Here is a 24,285-nt window from a genome sequence, read left to right on the forward strand (position 1 = left end):
TTTCCAGGAAAGGAACTGCCCTTGAAAAGACCTTTGTCATTACACTTTGCTTTGTCTAAGCTGTAAGAAATTACAGATAACCTTTTTTCCATGGAAAAGACCAAGGGCCACTACATGGCATGCCCCCAGGAGAGGTCACACTTCCTATTTCTAGTACCCAAAGCAAGATGCAACATCCATATATTCAGAAGCGCAGAGGGACCACAGTTTGATTTTGTTCTACATCCTCTATCCACTCCACAGCCAAGAAAAGACAGTAAAACCCCATTTTAAAACACTATGTATTTTAACACCACTGAAGTCAGGCTCCGTTTTCATCTTGAAGGGCAGCCTGGTTCCTTTCTCAAAGTGGAAATGGGACTTGCACGATGCTATCAAACACATCATCTGAATTAAGGTGAGAAGCTTTCAACACTAACTGCTGCACTGCCCCACATCTCCCCTGCTCAGACGAAGCTTATGTCAGCCACTTCTGTCCATGATGCTCCTCCTGCCCTGCTCCCTCAGCTGTTGCCAGAATAATTCAGAAATGATGCTTTCAAGGGCAATGCCTCATAGGCTTGGAGCTCAGTTACAGATTTGGTCAACTCTCACCTTCTGTCTGGGCCGAAGTCATCTGAAGGCAGATTAGCCTAGGTCCCTAGACCCTCCTCAAAACTACAGCAGCTCAGGCTGGCTTGTGAAGCCTAGTTCATTTACACAGAAGTACTAAGTCAAAAAGTGTTAAGAATAAAAAAAGAAAAAAGGTGCTGGAGCAACTGAGTTCGCCAAGCTGATCGAGGCATATGCAAGAGACTGGGACTATGGGCAGCACATTTCCATGTTGCCTCTGGGAAGGCACCACCCTGTGCAGAAAGGCATAATGAAGCACTATTTTTCTCAGAGAGGATCCTGTATACCAGTGCTGCTAACACACATCTCTGGGAAAATGTACTGTCAAAGAGCATTAACGTGACAGAAGTAGTAACAACCTTGACCTGAACAGAAGCAGGACCAGACCCTGACTGCTCTTGGTGCATGGGAATTTTGACTTGGCAGAGCAATAGCTTCTCCAACAAAACCCTTCCTCTTGTCAGGTGAATTGTAGGGAATATTTGGCAGTAGGGCAGCATCATAAAGTGGCTATAAATCATAGGAGACAATGTCCTGTAGGAAGAAGGAAGAGCAGGCAAGAATGTAGAGATAAAAATAATTTAAAAAGTCACAACTAACAAAAATTGTGACTCATGCTGGGAAAATTCTCTCTATGAAAAACGTTATCTACAAACTGTTGCCCATTTCCTACGGAAATATTGAAAAATCAACTATTTTAAGCCCTGACATCTTGGAAAATAGGATGGGGGGAGGCTGCGGAAAAATTAATCCCTTTTGACCTTCTACATCATGGAAGGTTGCAAATGTTGGCTCAGGACCTAGGTTATACACCAGAATCCTTTCACCCTCTCTTCTCCCTGAAAATCACTTTTTAACAACATGCACATATTTGTGTCCAGAAAGTAGCCCTCTGCCACTGCAGGGGCTGATATTTAAAAGTCTAAATCAGCTAAGGTCAAGGATGGATACCCTGGTGCAGAAGCCTCTGATTACCAATACCCAGGTGGCAAGATTTGTCTTTGCTTTGTCTCTTGAAGGCTAGTTCCTTGCCAGAGAGAGACCTTCTACATATGCACGACATAGGGTGAGGGGCAGTTTTTTATTGCTTCAAATCTGTTTTTTTCTTAAGTTCTATAAAAAGCTTCCTCTGGTTCTTTGGAAGATCACTTGGGATGGAAAGGTCATCCATAATGGGTAGCTGCCTATAAATGCAGATGAACAGTACACTACTTAGTTATTTTGAGCAGCTTTTGCAAACATGCACAGTGTTGACCTAATAGCACCCCCGTTTTACTCTGTAAAAGCCCATGCTTTTGTTAGTGCTACAAAGCTCAAATGCCTGGGGCACCAGAGGGACCAGCAGCCTGGTAACACTCAACCTAAGACCCCCTCACAGTTTTGCAAACAGGGCGTGGTTTGAAGGGCAAAGGAGGAGGAACTGCTCTGAAGCAGTGGGTCTCCTTCCCAGGTTGATGCAAATTTCCCTTCCTATCTCAGTTTGTAGAAAGAAAGAGGCTGATGGCACAATGATGACTGCAGCATCTTATTGCTTCTTGGCTGGAGCACAAAGATCTTTGTGACTGGCATTGTGTGACACAATGTAAAATAAAAGTCTGCAATGATTTTAGATCAATATAAACTTCAATCAGGAACAATGATGCCAAACAGCATCTAATTCAAGCATTGCTAGAAAAGCAAATTTATAGCCTGGCTTTATCTGTAAAATGCATTGTGCTTTCGAGAACACATAGTCCTAACAAAACAAAGATAATAACAACTCTGTGTTCTTTAATTCAATGCTTGTAGCTGGTTTAATAATAAATTTTCAATCCACTTCTCTTTTTTTGCTGAGACAACTACAGACTGATTTAGTGAATCTCTTTGATTTGTAATCCTGATGGTTATATTATTAATATGCCCTTGATGCAAAGAGTGGGATAACTTACAAAAGCGATCAGCTATTTTGCTTGGCATTGATGACCTTGGTCAGAGGGCACATTATTTACGGGAAGAGTTTTCTGGAGCATCTGCAAGTAAATCAGCTCTGAAACGTAGCGTAATTGTTTAGGGCAAAGCACATTTAGTTTCAAATTCCCAGGAACCACCAGCTTCAGACACAAAGTGCATTTCCACAGACAGATGCTGGCATGTGGAAATGCCACCGTGACCACTATTCAGCTGACCTTTGGTTTAGGGCCAGCTGCCAACGGGAAATGCCAAGCTACATTCATTCAAAAGAAGCAAGAAAACTGCAGAAATACCCAAAACAAAACAACAAAAACCACACACACACACGCACAAAAAAAAAAAAAAAAAAGGAGGAAGTGTGGAAACTTCTGTCTCCAGACACCTAGTAAAAAATAAAAAGCCTGCAGAGCCCAGCAAACCCCTGGGTCCTATGGTTGGGAAAAGCTGCTGAGAGCAGGAGGACATTTCCTTCACACTGCAAAACTGCTTTCAAACCCCTGCTTGCCTCAGCCAGGCACTTGGGAGGATAGGAGCAAAGAGATGCTATACATGATCCTAGGGAGGAGTATCCTAATTCTGGGGTGTCCAGGGCCTCTCAGGGAAGAGCATGGAAGCAGCATGGAGCCAGCAACTAGGATCCTATTTGCAGGAGGTGGCCAGGCTACATCCTCAGTTCTGCAGAGCAAGAGGGTTTTTCTCCTCAGCTCTGCTGCTGGGCAGTACCTGCTCTTCTACATTAGCAGGAAAAACAGAGCTTGGGCTTTGCACAGCTTGCTTGGTGCGGAAAGCAGTAGTGATTCCAGTTGGAGCCACTCCTGGAGTTCAAAATATCTGTTTTTCTAAAAGCAAGTACGGGAAAGAATCAGGAAAGGAAATTTAATTCCCTGGAACCAGGCACTGGAACAACATAATCACTCCAAAGATACAAGAAAGCATCTTCCAGAAACAGGTTAACAGCTTCAGAAAGGGATTATCTCATGACTTGGAATGCGTTTATCGTCCCCACAGTGTCACAGCAGGAGAGTCACTCCACAAATTGTCTTGAAATCATATCCAAGGCAAAGCAGCATGAGTGACACATTTCAGTGGCATCTCCACTTCCAAACAGCAGCAATTTTTTTGTTTTGCTTTGTTTAATTTCAAATTGGCTGTCAGCTTTCTGGGCTTTGGGAGTTTATTTTTCCGTTCTCATAAGTCACTTAATGCATTAGACAGGCTTTAAAATTAATGGGAACTCAAAATGGCCAAGAGGCTCTGTGGTTTTGAAGCCAATTCTCTAATGATGGGCAAAATCTTGATGCTTCTCCACCACCTCCAGCTGAGGGATTGGGTTCTTCCCAGTTTAGCAGAAGGGTTGAAAAGATAAAAATGGACCAAGAGCTCAGCTCTCTGTGCCTCCCCTTCCCGTACGTCCAGCATGGCACCATGGAGAATCTCCCAGGAATCTGGGATGCCTGGATACAGGTGTGAGTACCAGGTAGGAGGATTAAGGCAGCAGTAGAGGCAGTGATAAAACGCTAGCCAAAGGAGACAAGGGCTTTTATAAACATGTCAAGAGATAAAGAGCCAAGAGGAAGCACATCCTGGAAAGCCCATTAGGGCAAAGGACAGAAAGACATAACTAATAACAGTTGCTGACAAATGGCTCAGGCTTTGCAACTGCTTGCTCGGACCAGAGAAGTTAGCAGCAAAAAGGAGATCTGCAAGGGCATGTCCTTCCCAAAGTGGTCCTGAGCACTTGCCAGAGACTGTGGGAAGAGCAAGAGCTGCTGGTTACCACACGGTTGCAATTCCTTATGATTACAGAGGGCTACGTGTCCCTCCACTTGTGATTGACCCCTCCAGGCTCTTCCCTGAAGAGGTGCCAGGCTACATCCATAGCTTCCCTATGGCCACACATTAATCCTCCTGTTTGCATTAACACAAGCACACATCCAGGCTGGGGGAGGCCAACGTTCACCTAGTCCCACTCTGTTCAAGGAAGGATTTGACTCAAAACATCCAGCCTTTTAAGGAGAGATTTGAACTCCTGCCTACAGTGTTCAGAGCCAAGTCTTTTTGGCTACAGGTTTCCCGTAGCCCCTGGTGTGAATGGCCTGTAGCCACTCACCCCCCATGATGCTGCATGCTTCTTGTGGAGATAGAATAATTTACTTTCCCATTTTTAAGCCCAACAAGTCACTCAAAGCAGATGACGGAAGCTCAAATGGCTGAGCTGAAAGAGACTGTCAGTCTCTGACCTTGATTGGAGATGAGTCTGGCAGCACTTACCTTTTAAGACAGGAAATAACTGTGTCCTTTCATGGACGCCTTATGCCTGGGGACAGAGCTGGTCAGGCTGGCTGGATCTCACTGTGCCATGTTCATAGTCTGATACCCTACCTCCTCTGGGACATAAGACCCTCAGCCAATACATACAGTATCAACACAGTTCTTCCGCGAGTATCTCGTAACTACTCTTAACACTTACAAAATCCTGTCATCTACAGCCACTGCCTGAGCTTAAGACAGACTTGTATCATGAAAGCAACGGTGGGTTCCTCAGAAGCATAGACGCTTACTTTGCACTAAAATCAAATGCAGCTTTATCAGTAGGTGCACCTCATGTTGCTTTGCATGAAGGATGTCGGATGTCGCATTGTTTGACAACAGTAATTTAAAAAGTGTAATTATAAATGTAAGTTATACGAAGAAAGTGCCTTCTCTGCTGGCTGCTATACAAATTTAGTGCCACACTACAAACTGATTCTGATACAAGGCAGATGCTTCCCCAATACTACAATCCCTTGTTCACCAGCAAGTTCCATCAACTTCTGTTACAGTTGTCAAAGATAGCATAGCCCAGGCTTTCATCACTTGCCTACGTTTAAGTACATGAGAAGTCAATGGGATCACTTGATGGTTTGAAGCTGAGCGTCTTCCATCAGACAGGGAGCTCTCTGCATAATTTACTAGTGTGTGGGGAACACATCGGTGTCCTACACATGAAAAATGAAATCCAGACCTGACCAAAACTTGGGATGTTTTGCCATTCGGCTGGGTTTCTTTCTTCTATTTTTTTTTTGTGTCTTTCTGAAATTAACTTTTCTCTGTGAGCAAAGCCCCTTGTGAGCTCTGAGTGCAAACATACAGACTTCAGAATATTTTACCTGTAATAATATGTTCTGGTTATTTTTAAAGGAATTTGAAAACACTCCTGTGAGAATCAAGTTGAATAATCAAGGTCAGTCTACATAGAGAAGAAAATCATTGGGAAGTGAACTACATCTGTAAGCAAGCCTCTGCCATTCCTGCCTGTCCAAACAGATCAATCAGCTCACCCTCGTGCTGTTTTACAGCGCTGCTGTTCGACAGCTTCGTTCACATGCTGCTTTTGCCTAAATTGTGCTAATCAGTCGGTCAGATAAAAGTTACTACAAAAGTTGGAGAAGTATAAATACACAGCTTCTTCTCTTACCTTCCGCTGAGAAGGAAACCAATAACAACAGCCAGCAGAATGACTCCCACTGTTACAGACACAACAATTATAGGAATCTGGCTCTGGTCGCTGGATGCAGCTACTGCTGAGACGAGAAACAGAAAATAGAGATTGAAGTCAAAATGATAGTCAGCACTCACATAAGTCTTTCTAGAGAGGCTGCCAGGGAGGTTTCAAGTCTTATGAGTTCTTCTTTTACGCTTTATGTTTTCCCCCTTTGCTGTCTGTTTCTAGTTTGGAAAGGAAACGAGTGGAAAGAAACCAAAACCACATGCAAAACCATGCCAAAAACCCAACAAAATTGCATCTCATCACTGAATTCAGAAAGCAAAGTGTTGCAGAAGGCAGACTGTGAGTTTGCAAACTCAATTTTGTCTTCCTTGGTTTGCTGCATTAGAAATCACAGAGATAAACTATGAAAAGCCAGGAGGTTCCCATTTGCAGAGAGAACATTTATGAAATGTTATTGTTAAGAGACGTGAGATCTCCAAGATAAATGGCATTACCTGGGTTTCAGGAAGCTACAAACAATAAAAAACTAACTCCTTGTGGCATCTATAGCACATGGCCAGAATTTGCTAAGACACATACGCTGGCTGGTCTTTTTATTGGCCAAGGGAAGCAGAACTGTCCCAGTCCATGCCTTCCGCCAAAAGGCAAGAGACAAGCCCTGTGATAAAGATGCCAGCAGAAAGGTTAAGCCTTTACTTAACTGAGGTTAAGTAAAAGCAGGTGAGCAAGCTCAAGCAGCCTGTAAAATGGAAACGCCACCACCACTTGTATCTTCTTTATCTGCTTTGCACTGCAGAGGAAGGAACCCATCTCTCCACAAGGGTTTGCATGTGGGGTTCCCCAAATAGCAACCAAAGCCTCCTCCCCTTGGCCTCTCCACTGCCAGCTTCTTTAGCTGCACATATTTAACCACCTCGAGGTACAAATCTGGCTTCCTCCCCACAAAAGCAGCTCTCTGGTGTAGGCACTGCCTCTGTGTGGGGAAAAACCTTGTTAGAGCTCCTATCCTTGTGCCAGCCCCAGATGAAGCTTCATCTACCCCAGGGAGCAGCAGGAATCGATTTTGCACTGAAGAAGCCTTTAACTAAACGATTGAAGTAAAAACGGGTCCTTAGTACAGGATTAACTTTATGGAGGCTATAAAATAACTGAATATAGTCCCATATTAATTGTCAAAAGAAAATAAAGACGAACAGGTATGGCATTAAACATTGATCTGCAATAGGTTTCAAGTAGCTCTTCATAGGGGAGCTCTCTGGCGCTCAACTGCAAGTGGTGCAGACCTGCTACAACAATGTAAATGATTTCAGAAGGATTGGCTATGATACATTAAATATTAAATGTTAACTGCTCCAAACCCATGTCATCATTCAGATATTTTATTAGCCTCACAAATTTATAGAGGCTCCTTAAGATGATGTTTTATTGCTTTCTTGACAAAATAATTAAAAAGAAAAACATTTAAAGGAGGACATTAAGATGTGACTGGTGGTTTTTTGCACAGCTCGAGGGATGGGGAAATGAGATAAATCCTGCTGTGATCTATGGCAGCTAAAAAGCCTGACTTCATAAGCTGAGCTGTGACCTTACTGCCACTCAAGGCAAGTGGAGAACCTGCACTACCTCTCCTTGACTTGGTGACATGTTCCCACTCCTGCCTGGCTGGCCAGATGAATTAGTTCACCAATTCAGCCTAAAGCCAGCACTTGGTAAGCTTAGTTTTACCAGGACTAGACAAATTTGGTGGCATTTGGAAAGGAGGACAGCAGCAAATGGATACATCCAGCAGCAGCTTCTACCCAAATATAAAACTTCCCCTGAAAAATGCAGTCCTGGCTGCATCATGGTGCTCTGCAGAACTGCACATGCAGGTAGCAGTATGTAAAAAACCCCCGAAATTTGGATAAGAGAAAAGTCCAAAACAGGTTACAGCTTCCACCTCCCCACTGCATTTCTCAGGCTGTTTTTTTGTACTTCCTCCAAGTGTATTAAAAATAACTTTACAGAAATCTTGCAAAGCAGAAACAAAACCTGTTGTTCGGTCCAAACGACTTTGGAGGCTGTTTTTGATTCTCACAACAGTCACTGCAAGGTTTTCATTTGGGCTTGAATCAAAACAATTTGCTTTGGCTCTAACAAGAGGTTCAGATGTGAACTTTTGATGTAGCAATGAGATTTTGATCTGTACTTGCTTTCAGATTCTCTGGGATGTGCAGGAAAGCAGTGGGAGTCGGGTCACACTGCTGGTACTAATATTGACTTTATATATATATATGGCCTTGGAAAAGAAAAAAAAAATATCTTGTTTTAAAGGTTCTATGTGTCAAATGGATCTACATTTTGCAATATACTAAGGCTGGCATTGCATTTCATTTCTACCTAGCATTTAAACATCTGGTGAAGCCCTGCTTCAGCCAGAGGTCAAGTCCAACAGAGGAAGAATTCCCAGCTCCCAAACTAGGGACCATGCAATGGGTGTTCCTCCAACTATGCTGGCAGCTCCGTAATATCAGAGAAACACCCACTCCTTTGCCTTTAAAACATTAAAAAGACTGGGGTGCTGGTGTGACTAAATGACTCGAGGGATTTAAAGGTGATGTCCTCAAAAAATCCTGATTAACACAGATACTTACACGATGGGTTTTATGAAAGTGTCATTATTTTTGGATCAGGATTGTAGGTACCGATATCACTGGATCAAATGTGCATACATTTAATATATTATTTATTAACAGTCTGGAACACTATGACTCAAATTACTCTAAACTAGAAACTTTCCAAATGCAAGCAAAATTTCCTTAGTATAATATAGAATAATTTTCAGCATAACATGATTTTCTTGCTACTTATAATGCATGATTATTGGTTAATATAATAAATACATCAAATAGACCATTCTTATTGCATTAATGTTTGCATCATGATGCAATTTGCACTGTATTAGTTCAATCACTGGTTCCACAGCTACATCTACACACGTATAATGATTCCTTTAAAATCTATTATGGCTTCAAAGGCAGCATGAATTGAAAAGACAACTTGGCATCTCCTTCTCAAAGATCATGAATTTTATATGAACTGGAATAAGAGTAATCAAAGTATTGACGATTTAAATTTCCAAGGAAAACATACAGAAAATAGGCTCTCTCCCACAGGAATGAGCAGAGCATTTCCACCACAAAATTTCTTTCTTCCATAGAAACATTATAAAAAAATAATAAATGAGAGTTGTAAAAATTGAAATACAGAGGACATATTTTCCGAGGGAAAAATTTATCTTTTATACCTCTGCAAAAATTTGGTACTCGGGACAAAAACAATTTCCCTACATCTGTGCCTGAACATGGCAAAGAGAGCAGCTGAGCCTCTGAGTGCCTTCAGAGTTCAACCTGTCACAGAATCTGCTCCAGAATCCAGACCTGGATGATCAGACTAATAAAAAAAATAAAATAAATAAAAATAAATTAAAACATTTCAAACCTCATGAATTTGTAACAGGCCAACCAAAACTTCTGCATCTGCAGTGCACATTTTTTCCCATTTCTGATCACAAGTCAAACTCCTCTCCTCGAGGCTGTGGCATTGGCAGCCAACAGAAACCATCTTTCAACTTGACAGGAACTTACACCAAAAGACACTAGTGCTGGCTCAACTCTTCTGCTAGCAGAGAGGCACCATTTCAAGGTATTTTCCCCAGACTCAGATATTTAAGAGAGCTCAGCATTCCCTGCAGACAGCCATTAAAATGTGTGGAGAAGAAGGTCTCATTTCCTCTGTCTCTCCTGAGAGGAGAGCTCTTGTCCTCTCCATCAGCTCTCATAAATACAAGACTTTTCTAAGCAGGAAATGGTATGAATTTCTGGAGCCTGAAGGCCTCCTGACTTCATCTCCTGCCTCACCATGTGCACACACATGTGCCTCACTAGTGCACAGTCATGATGTGCCTCTTACTTTCAAAATCTAGGGTTAAGGCCAGAACAAGGAAGAGCTCTCTGCGAATGGATAAGTTCCCTTACTTTTTTCCTGATAACCATTCTGGAAACACGGGCTGACAGCAACTAAAAGAACTTACACACTGGGCTGGTTTCAAACTCAAATCTTCTGCTGAAGCCACCGTAGCCAGCCGCTGTCCGGGCTCGGATCTGGAAGACGTACGCTGAGCCTGGTTTCAAGCCATCTGCTGTAATCGTCGTCTCTTTGGATTTGATGATGGTGTAGCTTGTCTCCTGGTCCTTTTCACATCCACCAAAAAAAACCCAAAAAAACAACCCACAAATTTCAAACACAGAAATAGTGGCTCTCAGAGAAGACAGACTCTTAAAATGTTAAAAAGGATGCCTGACATTTGGATTTTTACGGATCTCTTCCTCAATCACCCCTCCCACTAACCCCAAGGGCCCTTGCTGCAGTACAAAATGTGTGCTCTGATTTTCTCTTTTCTAATCAATTACTATAAGCGGTACAAAACTGACCAGGGGGACTTTCCACTCATAAATGACAATACAGAGACCAAACCAGCATCTGCAGGAAGAGCAGCTTTCCATTGCCGGGGATGTACACAGCTTGGGGCAATGGAAAGGTTCATCCTACAAAGATCAACCTCAAAGCATGGGCTAGAGGAAATTTTAATTTATACCAAAACAACTTCCCAGTAATGTAATTAGGCCTAAAAGAAAATAATATATTACACATCATATAACTTTATTATGGCATTTCTAGAATTAAACCACAAATTAAACCTTGAGAAGGGAATAACAAAGCAAAACTCCAGGAAAATTCATAATTTTGCATTGTTCTTCTGAAGCAAAAAATCGGAAGAATATTTGCTGAAATAAATCTTCACTTACATCAGCTTCTAATGTGAGAGAGTTTCAGTCCTTTGATTAAAATTTCGCTCAAATGCTCGGTAATTACTTTTAGAATTATTTACTGTAACACATAATCTAGACAAGAGCTCATAAATTAAGATCTACAAACTTGAAAACTGCTTTTTATTCATTATATTATCTCAGATTCAAATTATTATGAGGGAAACAGGAATTCTTAGTAATTCCCTACGAAGATTTCTGCACAGTTCTTCGGATCTGAACATATTTTTCTTTTTAATTTTATGGGCAACTTTTCATAGACAGTAATATGCCTGGATAAGACCCTGGGAGTCTCTAAATATAGGAGTACAGGTTTTCTCATTGAAGCCTGTAGCTACAAAAGACTATTTTGGAGAAGTGTGTGTGTGCTTTTTTTTTTCTTATTATTAAGAAGTGATTTCACTGAAAGGAATGTCATCTAACAAAACTCAGTTTTTCCAAAACATTGAATATAGGTAATTCTTATCCCTTGGAAATGAGTACTGTGAATTCACCCTTACAAAGGGCTGAAAATCAAGACAATATACATGACAGCAGCAAAAACCAAGAAAGATTAAGGATGACACCCCAAATCTAACACAATGACTAGTTAAAAAGCAATAAGTGAATATTAGGTCATATTTTTGCTTGTATGTCAGCCTAATTAGGCTTTCAATACACTGTGAGCTACTGCAAATCTTTAAAGACTTGAGCTTTCCTTCAGAAAACACTAAGCTTTGCTATCAGTTTGAAAGAAATAAATCAAGACCCTGTAAACTCGGAGCATCTGTAGCTACCTCCCTGTGAAGGACTTGCCTTTGAAGAACTATTTACTGGAGCTATTTGAGACTAGTTTTGGACCACAACTAGAGTGTTTTAAGCCCTTCATCATCCAATTTGTTTAAAAACACCTAGGTCATAGGCAGAACCAACAAAAGATCTTCCTTAAAATAGAAATTCAACCACCCCAAAAAGTGAATTGTGGCTCAATTTCATTGTTTTCCCCTTATTTTCATGTAGAAAGCCTGGCTGCTCCAGAAGAAAAAAGAAAACCTTACAATCATGGTTAAGACAAGAACTGGCTATTCAGTCAACTTCTGCAAAGGCTGCATTGCTCAAAAGATATTAGTAAGACAAAGTGCCTTCCTCATTGTTTTCATTTAAATTGCATCAACTTTGCAGGAAGGTAACAAGTCGTCATTTGAAATGAAGACAGGCAGGTTTTGTAGGAGGAGAGAGTTTTCCATTAGACCAAGAACAAGAGGTGGAAAATCCAGGCAAGCTTTTAAACCAGGATGTGCTTCTTAACATCAGAGCAGATACAATCTCTCCACAAAACCTGTCTCCTCTCCTTACACTGTGGATGCAAAGCCAAATGAGAAATTGAAACGCCAAACAAAAGCAAGGGACAGCCTGATGTTTCTGGGAAGAGACAGACTCTCCTTGCTCAACCTCTCCTATTTTTAACAAATGAGCAAGCTCTATATTAATGTGATAAGGCAGGAGAGGAATCTGACAGGCAGATTTAATGTATTTGTTCAAAAGAAGTGGCACACTAATGGAAAACAACACCCTCATTTCAAGTCTTCCTAATCATTTACTGCAAAATCAATCTAACATTGATTTATGCATAAAATTGGTCCATTCCCTTCCGTGACTCAAATAATTACAACTAAAAGAAGAGGACAGTAAAGAGAAGGTACTTGGGATGCTCAGCAATCAGTCCATCACACCTTTTCAAAATATTTGATTTCGTATTCCAGGATGATGCCATTGGGTCGATCTGGCTCCTGCCAGGAAAGGGAGATGCTATTTTTAGTTATCTTCCCTTTTTTCATACTACTGACTGGAGAAGGTGCTGCAAGACAGGAAAAAAACAGAACAGACAAAAACCATGGTTAGTAAGACCTTCCACCCCTGCCGAAATCAAACTCCTCAGCACATCCTCAAACACAAGGCAATCCTTAGCAACCGCAGATCAGTGGGGTCAGTTTTCACCTTGGTGGTATTTGCCATTTTTAACAACTGAGCTTGCACAGATTTTCAGCAGCTGAGGATCTGACCAGCATCATCTACCTGAGCAAAGTAACATGAACTACCATCAGCAGCTTACACATTAGTGTTGTGTTTTCAAGCACTTTTGAAACACACTGACCCAACACTTTGCCTTTTCAAATGTGTCAGGAGGCTATGTTATCAGAATTACAAATTGATTACATGTTGCTTTCTTTCAGGTGCTTTGAAGACTTGTCTTTTTCGAAGACCTTAGATTACGAGGGCTCCTTAACTATTTATTTTTTGGCTTGTGCAGTAGTTAAAGCCCAGGCATCTTTCAGCCCCCTTCTCCCAAATGCAAGGAACAGGGTAGCAAGCCCATTACAACCTTTATAATTCAATTGCTCTCCATAAATATTGCTGGGGTGTTACAGCTCACATAGTGATGCTAATTCCTTGCAAATGGCAACTGTAAAGATTTTAATGGCAACCATGGTTTGGAAGTTCACAGAGTGCTTGGGCAAGCCTCAGCATGAAAGCAGCTACACCAGCTCTGCTTATTGTTTTAAGATGCAGCCCTGAAAGGTTATCTGCCCTTTGCTGCACAGGTGCATCAGAAACAGGTTTGATCCTTTGTTTTCAGTCTGCTATCTGCAGAGACTTTTCATTTCGTGGTTGTTACCAGCCCTGCCAGCTCCCTAGCAAAAGTTGCTAAGGGCAATGCAACCCTAACACCCCAGCTATTTTATACCAGAGATTAGGAAACAACACTGAGTGAAAAGGGGATAGAAGAAATTCATAGACTCTGATTCACAGGACCAAAAGCAGCTTCTCCAGAGGAAACAAATAGCCCACACCTGCCAAGGGCCTTGACACACCCTCCAGACATGCCATTTCTTGACAGGGGGCCTGGGAAGATGTCTAGCAAAGACCTTTGTGGCCATATGGGGAACTAAGTGCAAAAAGCAGTGGCAATGTCCACATTTTATCTTCCAAAATGTATTTAGAATTACTTAAAAAAAAAGACTTCTCCTATATGCAGGACTACCTAATTATCATAATACAAAAACCCCACAAAACAGCCCAACCCATTAAATAAAGACAGCAAAAAAATTAATTTTGCCAGGTCTGACCTTCATCCAAAAAAAGTAAGGGAAGAGCTTCAGACAACTACCCCTGGACTGAAGGCTAGCAGCAAGCCTTCTCTTTAAAGGAAACTCCCAGTCTCTTTTCAGCCCCAGCTTTTCTCACACCTGTTTACTATTCTCTTCTCCGCTTGGCTCTTGGAGGATCCTGAAAGGTGTTGGCTGTTTCCATATCGTTTTCTGTTGGAGAGCTGGCATCAAGCTGCTTGCTTTTTAGCTGTGCATCCACCACCAGGCTCACAATTGCTCCACTAAGCAAGAAAAAGCCACCTTCATCTGAATGACTCTGTGTTTACGGAGGCACTGCACAGTGATCACCAACAATTTTCCATCTGCAAAAGCCACCCTATCCTCAGCTGATGTCCTCTGTAATTTTTTTGGGCTATGTGAAGGCGAATAACAACCTAGACTCAAACTGGTAGTCTAGTATAGGACTTCCCAGTAATTAATTCAGGTGTCTAAATACTTGTGCATGCATGTGCACACAAATTTGACTTGTGTGAGATACGTGGTCCATGAATATGTGTATGGTTAGATGTGTTAGCCCAGAGAAGACACAGTGAGTAGTGAACTCCCCTTCTAATGAAAAGGGAGCTACATGGTTTTCAGAGGCATTGGAAAACAAGTCTCACCTAACCAGCAATTCTACAACCCTAGTAAAATAGACAATACTGATCACTTCTTAAAATGAGCCACTTGGATGCTAGATATATGGGATGGTGACACCAAAGCACTCAGAAAAAGGAACCTGTGCCCCTCTGGGACTGTTCTCCAATGCCCTCAAATCCCTGCAACACCTATCCCAGGCTTGCAGAGCTGGCAGCAGAGGTCTGGCAGGATGGAGCTGAGCATTAAATCTTTTAAACTCCTATCAGAAAAAGCAAACTTGAGAAGTGCAGTGAGGGAAGACCTCAGACCTCCCTGATATCAAATGCCTCTCTGGGAGGCGAAAGCCATGCAATTCTCAGTGTCAAAATTGCCTGAACAAATAATGAACTTTTAATCCATTTTATTGTGGTTTCCTAATGTGTTTATAGGACCAAGGCTCACAAGAAAATGATGCAAGTGCTCCTGAACTCTGCTGCAAAATCTTTACCTGGGAAGTTCAGGGGAGTTGAGCTCTCCTTAGCATGCACCAGCCCAGTACAAAACAAAATGCACCACCAGCCATCCAAAAGTGCCCATCAAACTTCCTATGCCCCCGTAAGACAGAGCATCCTCTTCAAAAAGCAGTGTGGAAAAGGCCCAGCTACTTAAGAGCTTCATGAACTTAAATGTCCCACAGTACAAGTCTCTAACATGCTCAATCATGGCTCTGCAGAATGTTCTGCTCTACTGGGAAAAGGAGGCAAGATAAGAAAATGAGTAACCCAACTCCCAAAGTAAATTAGAAATGGAGTAACTGTATCCTTTTTTGAATCTCCTTCAAAAGAAGCGTTAAAGTGTAACCATGAGATAAAGGCCAATTAAGTAAATTCAATAAATCCCAGCAGTGCTGTCATGATACAGCAACTACTCTGCATCCTCAGTGCACAAAGATTACCATGCTCTGAATGGAAGGAAGGAAGGTATAAGTATTTTAGAGTTTTCTTTGTCAAACAAAATGTAATCCAACCCAGGCGAGCGGACAAAGTCTGCAATCATTCCATCTTAAAAGCCTGCAACAGGATACTGTGCTATATGATCTCAGGAAAATAAAAGGATTACTTGAGACTTGCTTTTCAAAGGTCACTGCTTCTGCAAGGGCAGCATATCCTCTTAATAGAAAGAAGCCAAGCCACGGAGCACTTCTATTTGGCATGCAACATGTAAAAAAATAAATTCATGTAAGAGTCAAGACACATAAAGCTGTAATCTCCCATGTTTCTTATGTAGGAAGGCAGGCTTTTTTAAATCCCTGCCTTGACACTACAAAGGGTGGGTATACATTGTGAATTGTTCATGTTGCTTTACAAGTAATCTCCACGTATGCATTAATTTCTCAGCAAGACACTCAAAATGAAAGAGGGATATTATATCATTTATGTTTATGTTTGCCATCCAAGAACAGAAAGATGCATCAAGGTGTGAAATTGTTAATGGACATTTTTGCTTTCCTGAGACCAAAAATAAACAGGAAGCAAATAAAAGCACAGAAAATGGTTCAACCTTTTCTGTTTGTTTGTTTTCTTTCTAACATTTCTTAAGAAGGGAACATACCACATAAATAAAGTTTAACAGAAGATACATCATTAGTCACATCTGAATAACTGCAAAAGATTATTTCATGAGGAATAGACCTTTAAGGACATTCTTCCATTTGATAATGACATCAGCACAGAACTAGCCCTGTAGGCACCAAACCCAGTATTTACAATGTACTGTGCTGTGTCCCACTAACATCTAACATATAGTGATGCTCAGTAGAATAAAATGTTAATTATATTTTAAGAGAAACTAATGTTATCAGGTGAATGACCACTGCATCAAAAGAAAACAAATAATCCAGTTTCTACATCTCATGGTCTATGTAAAGATCTATCAAGTCCAATTGCTTTTGCTTTGGTATTTGTCACTCTGGCACGAACAACAGCTAATGGCTCCCTCTCTCACCCCTACCCCACAGCTGGTGAAGTTTTCCACTTCTGATTAAAAAACAAACAAACCACAAAAAATAAACAAAAAAAAAAAACAACCCCAAACTTAGCTCGCTTCACACTCAGTGTCAAAAAAACAAGCCACAAGCCCAGGACCTTCAATCCACCTTTGTTTTTGCCAGTTCAGATCCAGATCCTGATCTGGAGCAAGCCACAGTAGCCCAGGAAGAAATGATGATTTACACAGGCAAAGGGGCTGGCATCTCTGCTTCCTTTGGCTCTCCACTTACTGGGACTACTGGTCCTTTTCCAAAGACAAATAAGGCATAAAAGAAGATGATCTTTCTGCTACCATCTCTCTCCTGGCTGCTGTTATAGAAAACTGTGACCTAGACATCTAGAGATACGGACATCACCTTTTAGAGACATCTATATTATGGGTGCTCATGTGCTTTTCATGTCTTTGCAATTTATTTTGCTGTGATTATATTCCTGTATGTGCAAATGTTTTGGATCTAACACTTCAGACCTTGTGGTAACACTTTGGGGTTTCTTCCTCCATGTGATACCATGTTTCTTTTGTGGTCTGAATTTATGACAGAAGATTTAAAAGTCAAATTAATGCTTGTGATTAAATCAATACTTTCACATGTCATCATGTAACCAAACAGTTATGCTATCACTTAAGTACTTATAAAGTCAGGTTTAATAGAAGAAAATGAAACCTGTGTCAGAAGAGTAACCACAAGACAAGTAATTCTGGTTCCACTTCAAAAGCCTGGTATACTGCAATTTTTCACTCAGTTTCTAATTAATGACATTATTGAATTTTTTTTTCAGGTCTTTGGTGACTTCAGTTTGGAGCAGAACCTGCATTTTTCACCAAGTCACACTACAGGCCTGTGAAATAACAGGTGATTTTAAGCAGTAGATTTATTTTAAACAAGATATACACATTAGTTAAAACAGAAACAATGGTTTGAGAAGAAATAATTTAAAAAAAAAAACAAACTACAATCTGCAAGTGCTTTTAAATGCTTCTGATAACTGAGCCCAGGGAATGAAAGGTGCCTGGACTAGGTAGCATTAAATGCCATTTCAATTCTACCTGAGATCTTACATGGGATTTCAATGATGCACAGGCCCTAATAGTGCAAGGGGTAAATTTTAGCCCCAGGATTAAGTCCAAAAACCTTGTCAAATATGAGCCCAATCCTAAAACACAGTTCATACATGGAGATCATCTTCCTTCAAATGATTTATCAAGGCATCTCTTGAGTAGGTTGGGACTTCACACTGGTCCTTCATGGATCAAACATCAAAACGAGAACACAGTCTTCAGATTTCACTGGAAACAAACAAACAGTGTTTCTTCACATCTTTTATCTCCAAAGGTGAACACCTGAGGTGTCAGATCTTAGACCAATTTACAATCTCAGTTATCCACCTCCATTTTGAATGCCTTCAAAACCTGAGATGCCTTGATGTGTGCCTTGAAACTAAAGAGGTCACACATGAAACAGGAACCCAATTCGAGCACTCAGTGGCCCTGACAAAGGCACGACCCCATTTTTGTAATGTGAGTCCATGGCTAAACCAAGCAAACAGACTTATCTCATATGAAAAGGGGCATTCTTTCAGGTGGTTTCCATCCCAGTCCCTAAAAGATTAAATGCAGCTCCTTGAGCTTGACGGCAGAACATGACTTGAAGCCCAAGCTGGACACAGAGTCAAGGTACTTCCAGACCTTGATGCCTCCCAGCTGAACACAGGGTTGCGTTCATGAAGGGTGAAACCCAAATTGCTGCTCAAATCTCTTAGAGACCGTGTTCCTCCTTTGACAAAGCTTTCCTCAGATAATTCCTCTCTAGACTTCTAATCCTCAGACCTAAGATGACAGAAAAGCACCTTTGCTAACTGCAAAGAGAGCAGGATGGATGCTATGGTTTTGTGAACCTGATGTTTTTAATTACCAGCATCCCCACTGCACAGAAATGCTCCTGGTTTGAATCATAGAATGTTAGGGGTTGGAAGGGACATCTAGAGATCATCTAGTCCAACACCCCTGCCAGAGCAGGATCACCTAGAGCAGGCCACACAGGAATGCATCCAGGCAGGTTTTCAAAGTCTCCAGAGAAGGAGGCTCCACAGGCTCTCTGGGCAGCCTATCCCAACGCTCTGTCACCCTCACAGTAAAGAAGTTTCTCCTCATGTTGAGGTGGAACTTCCTGTGTTCTAGCTTATATCCATTGTTCCTTGTCCTATTACTGGGCACCACCAAAAAGAAACTGGCCCCTTCCTCTTGACACCCAACCCTCAGATACCTACAGACATTAATAAGATCCCCTCTCAGCCTTCTCTTCCCAAGACTAAAAAGCCCAGTTCTCGCAGCCTCTCTTCATAGGAGAGACGTTCAAGTCCCTTTCTTATTAAGACTGATTACTGTTTATTGGCGCGTAAGTTAAGAAAACAATAAAATGCATAACTTCAAAGAATTTATATGCAGTGTTTTCCTTTAAATGAAAATATGGTGTCAATTGTAAGAAACCAGAGCTCAACACATACTCCTTGAAGGACAGGGGATGTAGCCAGTGCCAGCTGTGTCATTCACAAAATATTTTACCCTAGCCTGCCATCGTGGATGCAACCCAGGCAGGTGGTGCAACATCTCACCTGCAGCACTCCTTTCTGCATGCCTTGTTGCTGACTGCACAAATGTTTCCAAAAATCACCACTTTTGCCACAAAAAAAGCACATAACTTAAAAAAAAAAAATTAGCATAATGAAGCTACACTATGACACATCTATCATACACTGCAGTTGCAACAACATTACTAGCAGAGCATGAAGACATGACAGGATCTGGGCACTAAACTGTGGAGCCTTTGAGGCACGACTACTTTGTCATTCCTCATATGCACAACACACCATATACAATAGAGCCAGAGTATTTAATGGAATCTATCATATATCACTACCATCTCCCAGCACTGCATATCTTGGGCAAGACTCTTAAAAGCACATTATTTCAAAAAATAAATTGGATTCTTGCCATTTGCCTTCTGTTTACGGAATTTACAGACATACTTTCAGCTCCTGGCAATCCTGGATGCAAGACGTGTACTCTGAAATAGAAGAAGCTGCCCGCCAATCCACACAATTGCAGTCACAGGGCTTTAGGAAAACATGACCAGATATCACAAGAGAAAACTGCAGGTGACAGGAACTCCCCTTTTAAGAGTTGCAAATGAGAATAATGGCATTAGCAGTAGTTTATCTCCAGATAGCTTGAGCCAACTAGCACAGTCACCATTGGAAATGTCCACTAGTTGGGACGCAGAGAAATGAGAAACAACCACGCACTTCAGCTGTCAAGAAATCCTCCACACTGTTATTTTAATTTCTTTTGTGATTTCTAAGGAAACTTATCTTGGACAACTGTAGAATACTGAGCACACTCATTGTGAGGGTAAAGCAGGGAAGTATTACCTGCAGCTTGTTCATTCAACAAACACATCGAACAACTCATCAGGAGCACTGGTATATGACAGTTTTAAGGACTGTCTATGTAACAAAGGCTAAAAAGGACACCATGCTTTGTAACATTACTTGAGGTAATTTTTTGCCCTTGAGTCTTAAATGCTTGCAAACACTCATGTATTTTGCAGGGACTCCAAAGCCAGAGTCACACTCACAGTGATGCAAAATCCCCCTCACAAAGCTACAGATGCCTAAATAAAATAAAATAGAAAAAAGTTTGCCTAGCAAACCTGATCATAGCCATAATTCACTGTTTGGGAAACTTCTTTTCAATTGCCAGGCTTAGCATACATTCATCTGTACTTACAGCAGCATCAGCCCTGAGTCTTGAATCCTGCACAGACAGTTTCTGTTGGGCTCTCATTTATTGCAAGCCTGGGAAGGGAAAGTGTGACATTAGGGCACCACAGTTTGCATGGGCTCAGGAAAAAGGGCTCTCTGCTGTTCCTAGCAAGTACCTGCACCCAAGGCTAAGGCATACTTGAGATGAAGGGTTGCTGGAGCAGGGAAGAGAGGCATAAAGGAGTATCTTGCTGTAGGGTGCAGATCCACAGGGAATTGCAATACCAGTTTTTTGTTTTTCTAGGTCCTCTGGAAATCAATATATTATTTTTTTCTCAAATCTGGGGAACCATTTGTGGTTAAGACCAGAGTCAGATTCCTTCACACCACAGAAGAGCTGTAATTTCCCTACATTCCATTAGTGGTTTAGTTGTGAAGCCTAAGAATAAATACTATTGACTCACAAGACTTATTATAAATTCACTCCTAGCAAGGTGGTAAGGACTCCAGCTCTGATCCATCAAACTGTTGTAGGAAAATGCTTAACTTTAAGCACATGAGTGCTACCACTGCTGTCAGCACTTTGCTGGATCACAGCCACAGGGCTCAGCATTTTGCAGTAGAATTCTCATTATTGAGTGCATTTATCAGGTTAGCTTCCAGCACACTTACCACTGCCTTCCCTATTATCGGTAACCTAGTATCTTATTTGCATTTAAACAAAAGCTTCCTTTTAAAAATGACACACCATTAAAAACAAAACCAAACCAAACCATAGCTAAGCTACTGAATAAAATGCATTAAAAGTGCATGTTCCTGCTCCCTACCGTAACTCCCCTTCTTCATTCCTAAATTGGCTCCTTTCTTTATAAAACACTTGCTGCATCCTTCTTCCAGCTGCTATTAAGCTCTAAGCCCAGTAAATGCATGGATCATTTTTTAACTGCCTGGGAAATTTCCTTCTCTGCCAAGGAATTCCTGCCATTCTGTATGATACACCAATCAGTCTTGCTGATGAATCCTAATATTCCAGCCAAATTATTAATACCCCAGTGAAATTAGAGGCAGCTAAATAAAATCCTTATGTTTCCACTTAAAGAACAGATACTAAAGAGGTGCAACAGGTCAGAGGTAAAAATGGGCAAAGTCCTTAATTGCCATGGTAGCTAGTTTTGGATTTCCTGTGGTATTTGGTCCCTCTTACCATCGCCTCTTCTCTCACATAAATGGGTGAAAAGCATTAGCCCACTACCTTTGACAGGACTCTGAGCTTTGAAGACCCATGGTCCAGATCTCTTCCATAAGCAAGCTCTCCAATGAAGGCCAGAAAGCTTGAAATTTATTTTTTATTTTTTTTTAAATAATGTATCAAAACAGGTTATATTAGGACAAACCCTTAGAATAATAAAACTTCAAAGTGACTACAGCTGAAATTGAAAGGTTATTTATACCTGTGAGCATAAACCCACTCCCATTCTGTCCTTTCTTTCAGACTGACACTGGCTTTTCTTGATCAGGGCAAATGCTGTACAGGCTATCACTGTTTTTAACAGAAATGGCAGACAAATAAGACAAAATCTAACAGATCTCATCTTTGCTGCCAACACAGACATCCTGCCCAATATTTTGGCACTTAAGAGTGACCATGGGTACCATGTGCACTAAAATCTCAGTTCCAAGCATTGAAATGAAGCTAACCAGCAACTCTGGGGCAGATCAAAGTACGCTACAGGTGCCTGGGAAAACATCTCTTGATACTACAAAGGGAAATTCGGGTACCTTCACCTTTATAAGGGATAACCTTTGCAGTGTGAAACATGGAAGCATACCTTTTGGAAGGAAGGAAGCAGAGCTCCAGCTTAGAGCTGGGGCTTCCCAGGTCCTTGGGGAGAAAGGGAAAGTGCTCAAGGGAGGTAACAGCTCTGGACTGTGCCCCATTTTGAATGTTGGGAAAAATACAGCGCAGTTTGAAGGAATTCAAGGTGGAATCAGAGAACAAGCAGAAGCTGAGAAAGCTACGAACAGAGACTGAAAGAAGCAGAGCTGTTCAGTCCCAGGGAAAAAAAAGAGAATGAAAGAACATCGGTCGCCAAGTAAGTAAAAAGCTGCTCTCTCTGGAGCAAGACAAGCACAGAATTAAATTTAGGGACAGCTTTCTAAAGACAAAAATAATGAAGGACTGGAAAAAACCACCCAGTGAACCTGTAGCATCTGTGTCTTTGCAGGTTTTAAAGCAGGTTAGATGAGCACATCCTGAGATTCTTCCAGACACACAGCTCTATAAAGGCAGCTGGGCATCATAAGGTGAGTGATAAAAATAAAAAATATCTTGAAAGGCAGAGATTTGGGAGACATGCATTTCATGCCATTTACCAGCCTGCATATTTGTGCCAGGAGACATTAAGAAAAAATCTGAATTGTTGAAAGCGACTACTCACACAAAAGGATGGCACTGGGATAAAAGCATCAGACCAGAGGAAATAAAACTTTGCGCTGCCAGGGACTTGTAGCATGACCATGGGCAAGTCACTTGATCTTTCCCTGCAGTTATCTGTGCAATGAAGATAATTATAATTCCTTTATCTATTTTGACTTGAGGGGCAGGAACTAACTATTCAGATGCTGCCAGCACAATCTTTGCTTTGGCCTGCAGGCACTGCTGTAAGGCAAATAAAGAAAAGGAGGAATACCTGCAAGCATTACTCCTGACAGCCGGCTTCTTCTATTTAAATCACAAGCAACTTGGCAACACCACACTGAGCTCCAACATGGAGCAAAAACCCTACATGAGTGACAAAAAGAAAAATGGGGAAATTTGTGGTAAAGGCTTATTTTCATAATTTAAAGACTCTCTCCAACCTCTGTTTCCAAGCAGTAGCACTATTTGTGTGCTTAAAAAGGGGTGCTGTGAGAAATCGCTTTGCTGAGGTGAAACTGCAGAGATCATGACCAAGCAACACAAAGTCTGGGATGAACATGAGTGTTTTGAATGGGATAAATGCAGCTGCATATGAAAGCATGGCTCTTGACCCTCCCACCCTGCAGGGACATCTTCCTGCGGGAAGCACATAATTTCTTTCCTGACAAAATACGGCAGGCTTTTCTACTCCAGTTGGTTTCTGAAGGTGTTGCAAAGGATATAGAGACAAACCAAAGAATACTTCAGAGCACTTGGGACACTAAATCCCAATCTACAGTCTGTATGGGGACTCTATAGTAAAATTCTTCTCTTCTACTGCTGACTGGGTATGTCCTAAGCACTTGTGTATTCAGCTGGGTCACCATGAGCTCTGGAGATCAGGGCAATGCTACAGGAACAGAAAAACAACCTAAGCATCCGAGGGTGGGATTGCCATCCAGAAGATAAATGGTTGCAACAGACATTTCAGATGGTTTAAATTGTAGCTGCACATGTGACATATAAATGGACATAGCTTCTACTCAGCAGCAGAGCTGTGGTCAAACAGGTTTCTGTCTGCAATATGCTGCTTACCTCAACCTATACTGGCTGGTGGCTGGTCCTTCCATGGTAGTATTTCCCACTGCTTTGTGGGCATGACTGATCAAACATCAGGCAAGATACAGGCACACAGAATAGCAGAGTGGGAATTTTCTGCCTTTTTGGTTTGCATTTCCAATAGTGCTGCTCTCTGAAACATCAGGGGGAAAAAAAGTGTGCCTCAAATCCACATTTTAGATCCATCCACCTTCTGGCTGTGAAACAAAAGCAGCAGCTTCACTATTCCCAGGTATGCCTAGGAAGAGGCTTACAGGAATCAAGCAACTCACTGCTTCAGAGTTAGCATTTGTGAAGCTGCACTCTCGAATATATCTCGAGGCTTTGGTGA

General features: G+C 41.5%; 1 protein-coding gene across 15 annotated transcripts in view; it reads right to left on the minus strand.

Annotated features, from left to right (window-relative positions):
* Positions 1-24,285, minus strand: part of EPHA5 (EPH receptor A5) — a 194,596-nt gene that overhangs the window by 37,067 nt on the left and 133,244 nt on the right. For 9 of the 15 annotated variants that reach the window (XM_051616979.1, XM_051616984.1, XM_051616990.1 and 6 more), the window contains 3 exons: positions 12,633-12,757; positions 10,125-10,284; positions 6,020-6,125 (listed from right to left, as the gene is read on the minus strand). In XM_051616979.1, coding sequence (XP_051472939.1) covers positions 6,020-6,125; positions 10,125-10,284; positions 12,633-12,757 — 391 coding nt within the window. The remainder of the gene's footprint in view (positions 1-6,019; positions 6,126-10,124; positions 10,285-12,632; positions 12,758-24,285) is intronic. The other 6 variants (XM_051616980.1, XM_051616985.1, XM_051616991.1 and 3 more) reach the window with 1 other exon arrangement.

This window comes from Apus apus, chromosome 4, assembly GCF_020740795.1.
Source record: "Apus apus isolate bApuApu2 chromosome 4, bApuApu2.pri.cur, whole genome shotgun sequence".
In the NCBI taxonomy this organism is placed as follows: Eukaryota; Metazoa; Chordata; class Aves; order Apodiformes; family Apodidae; genus Apus; species Apus apus.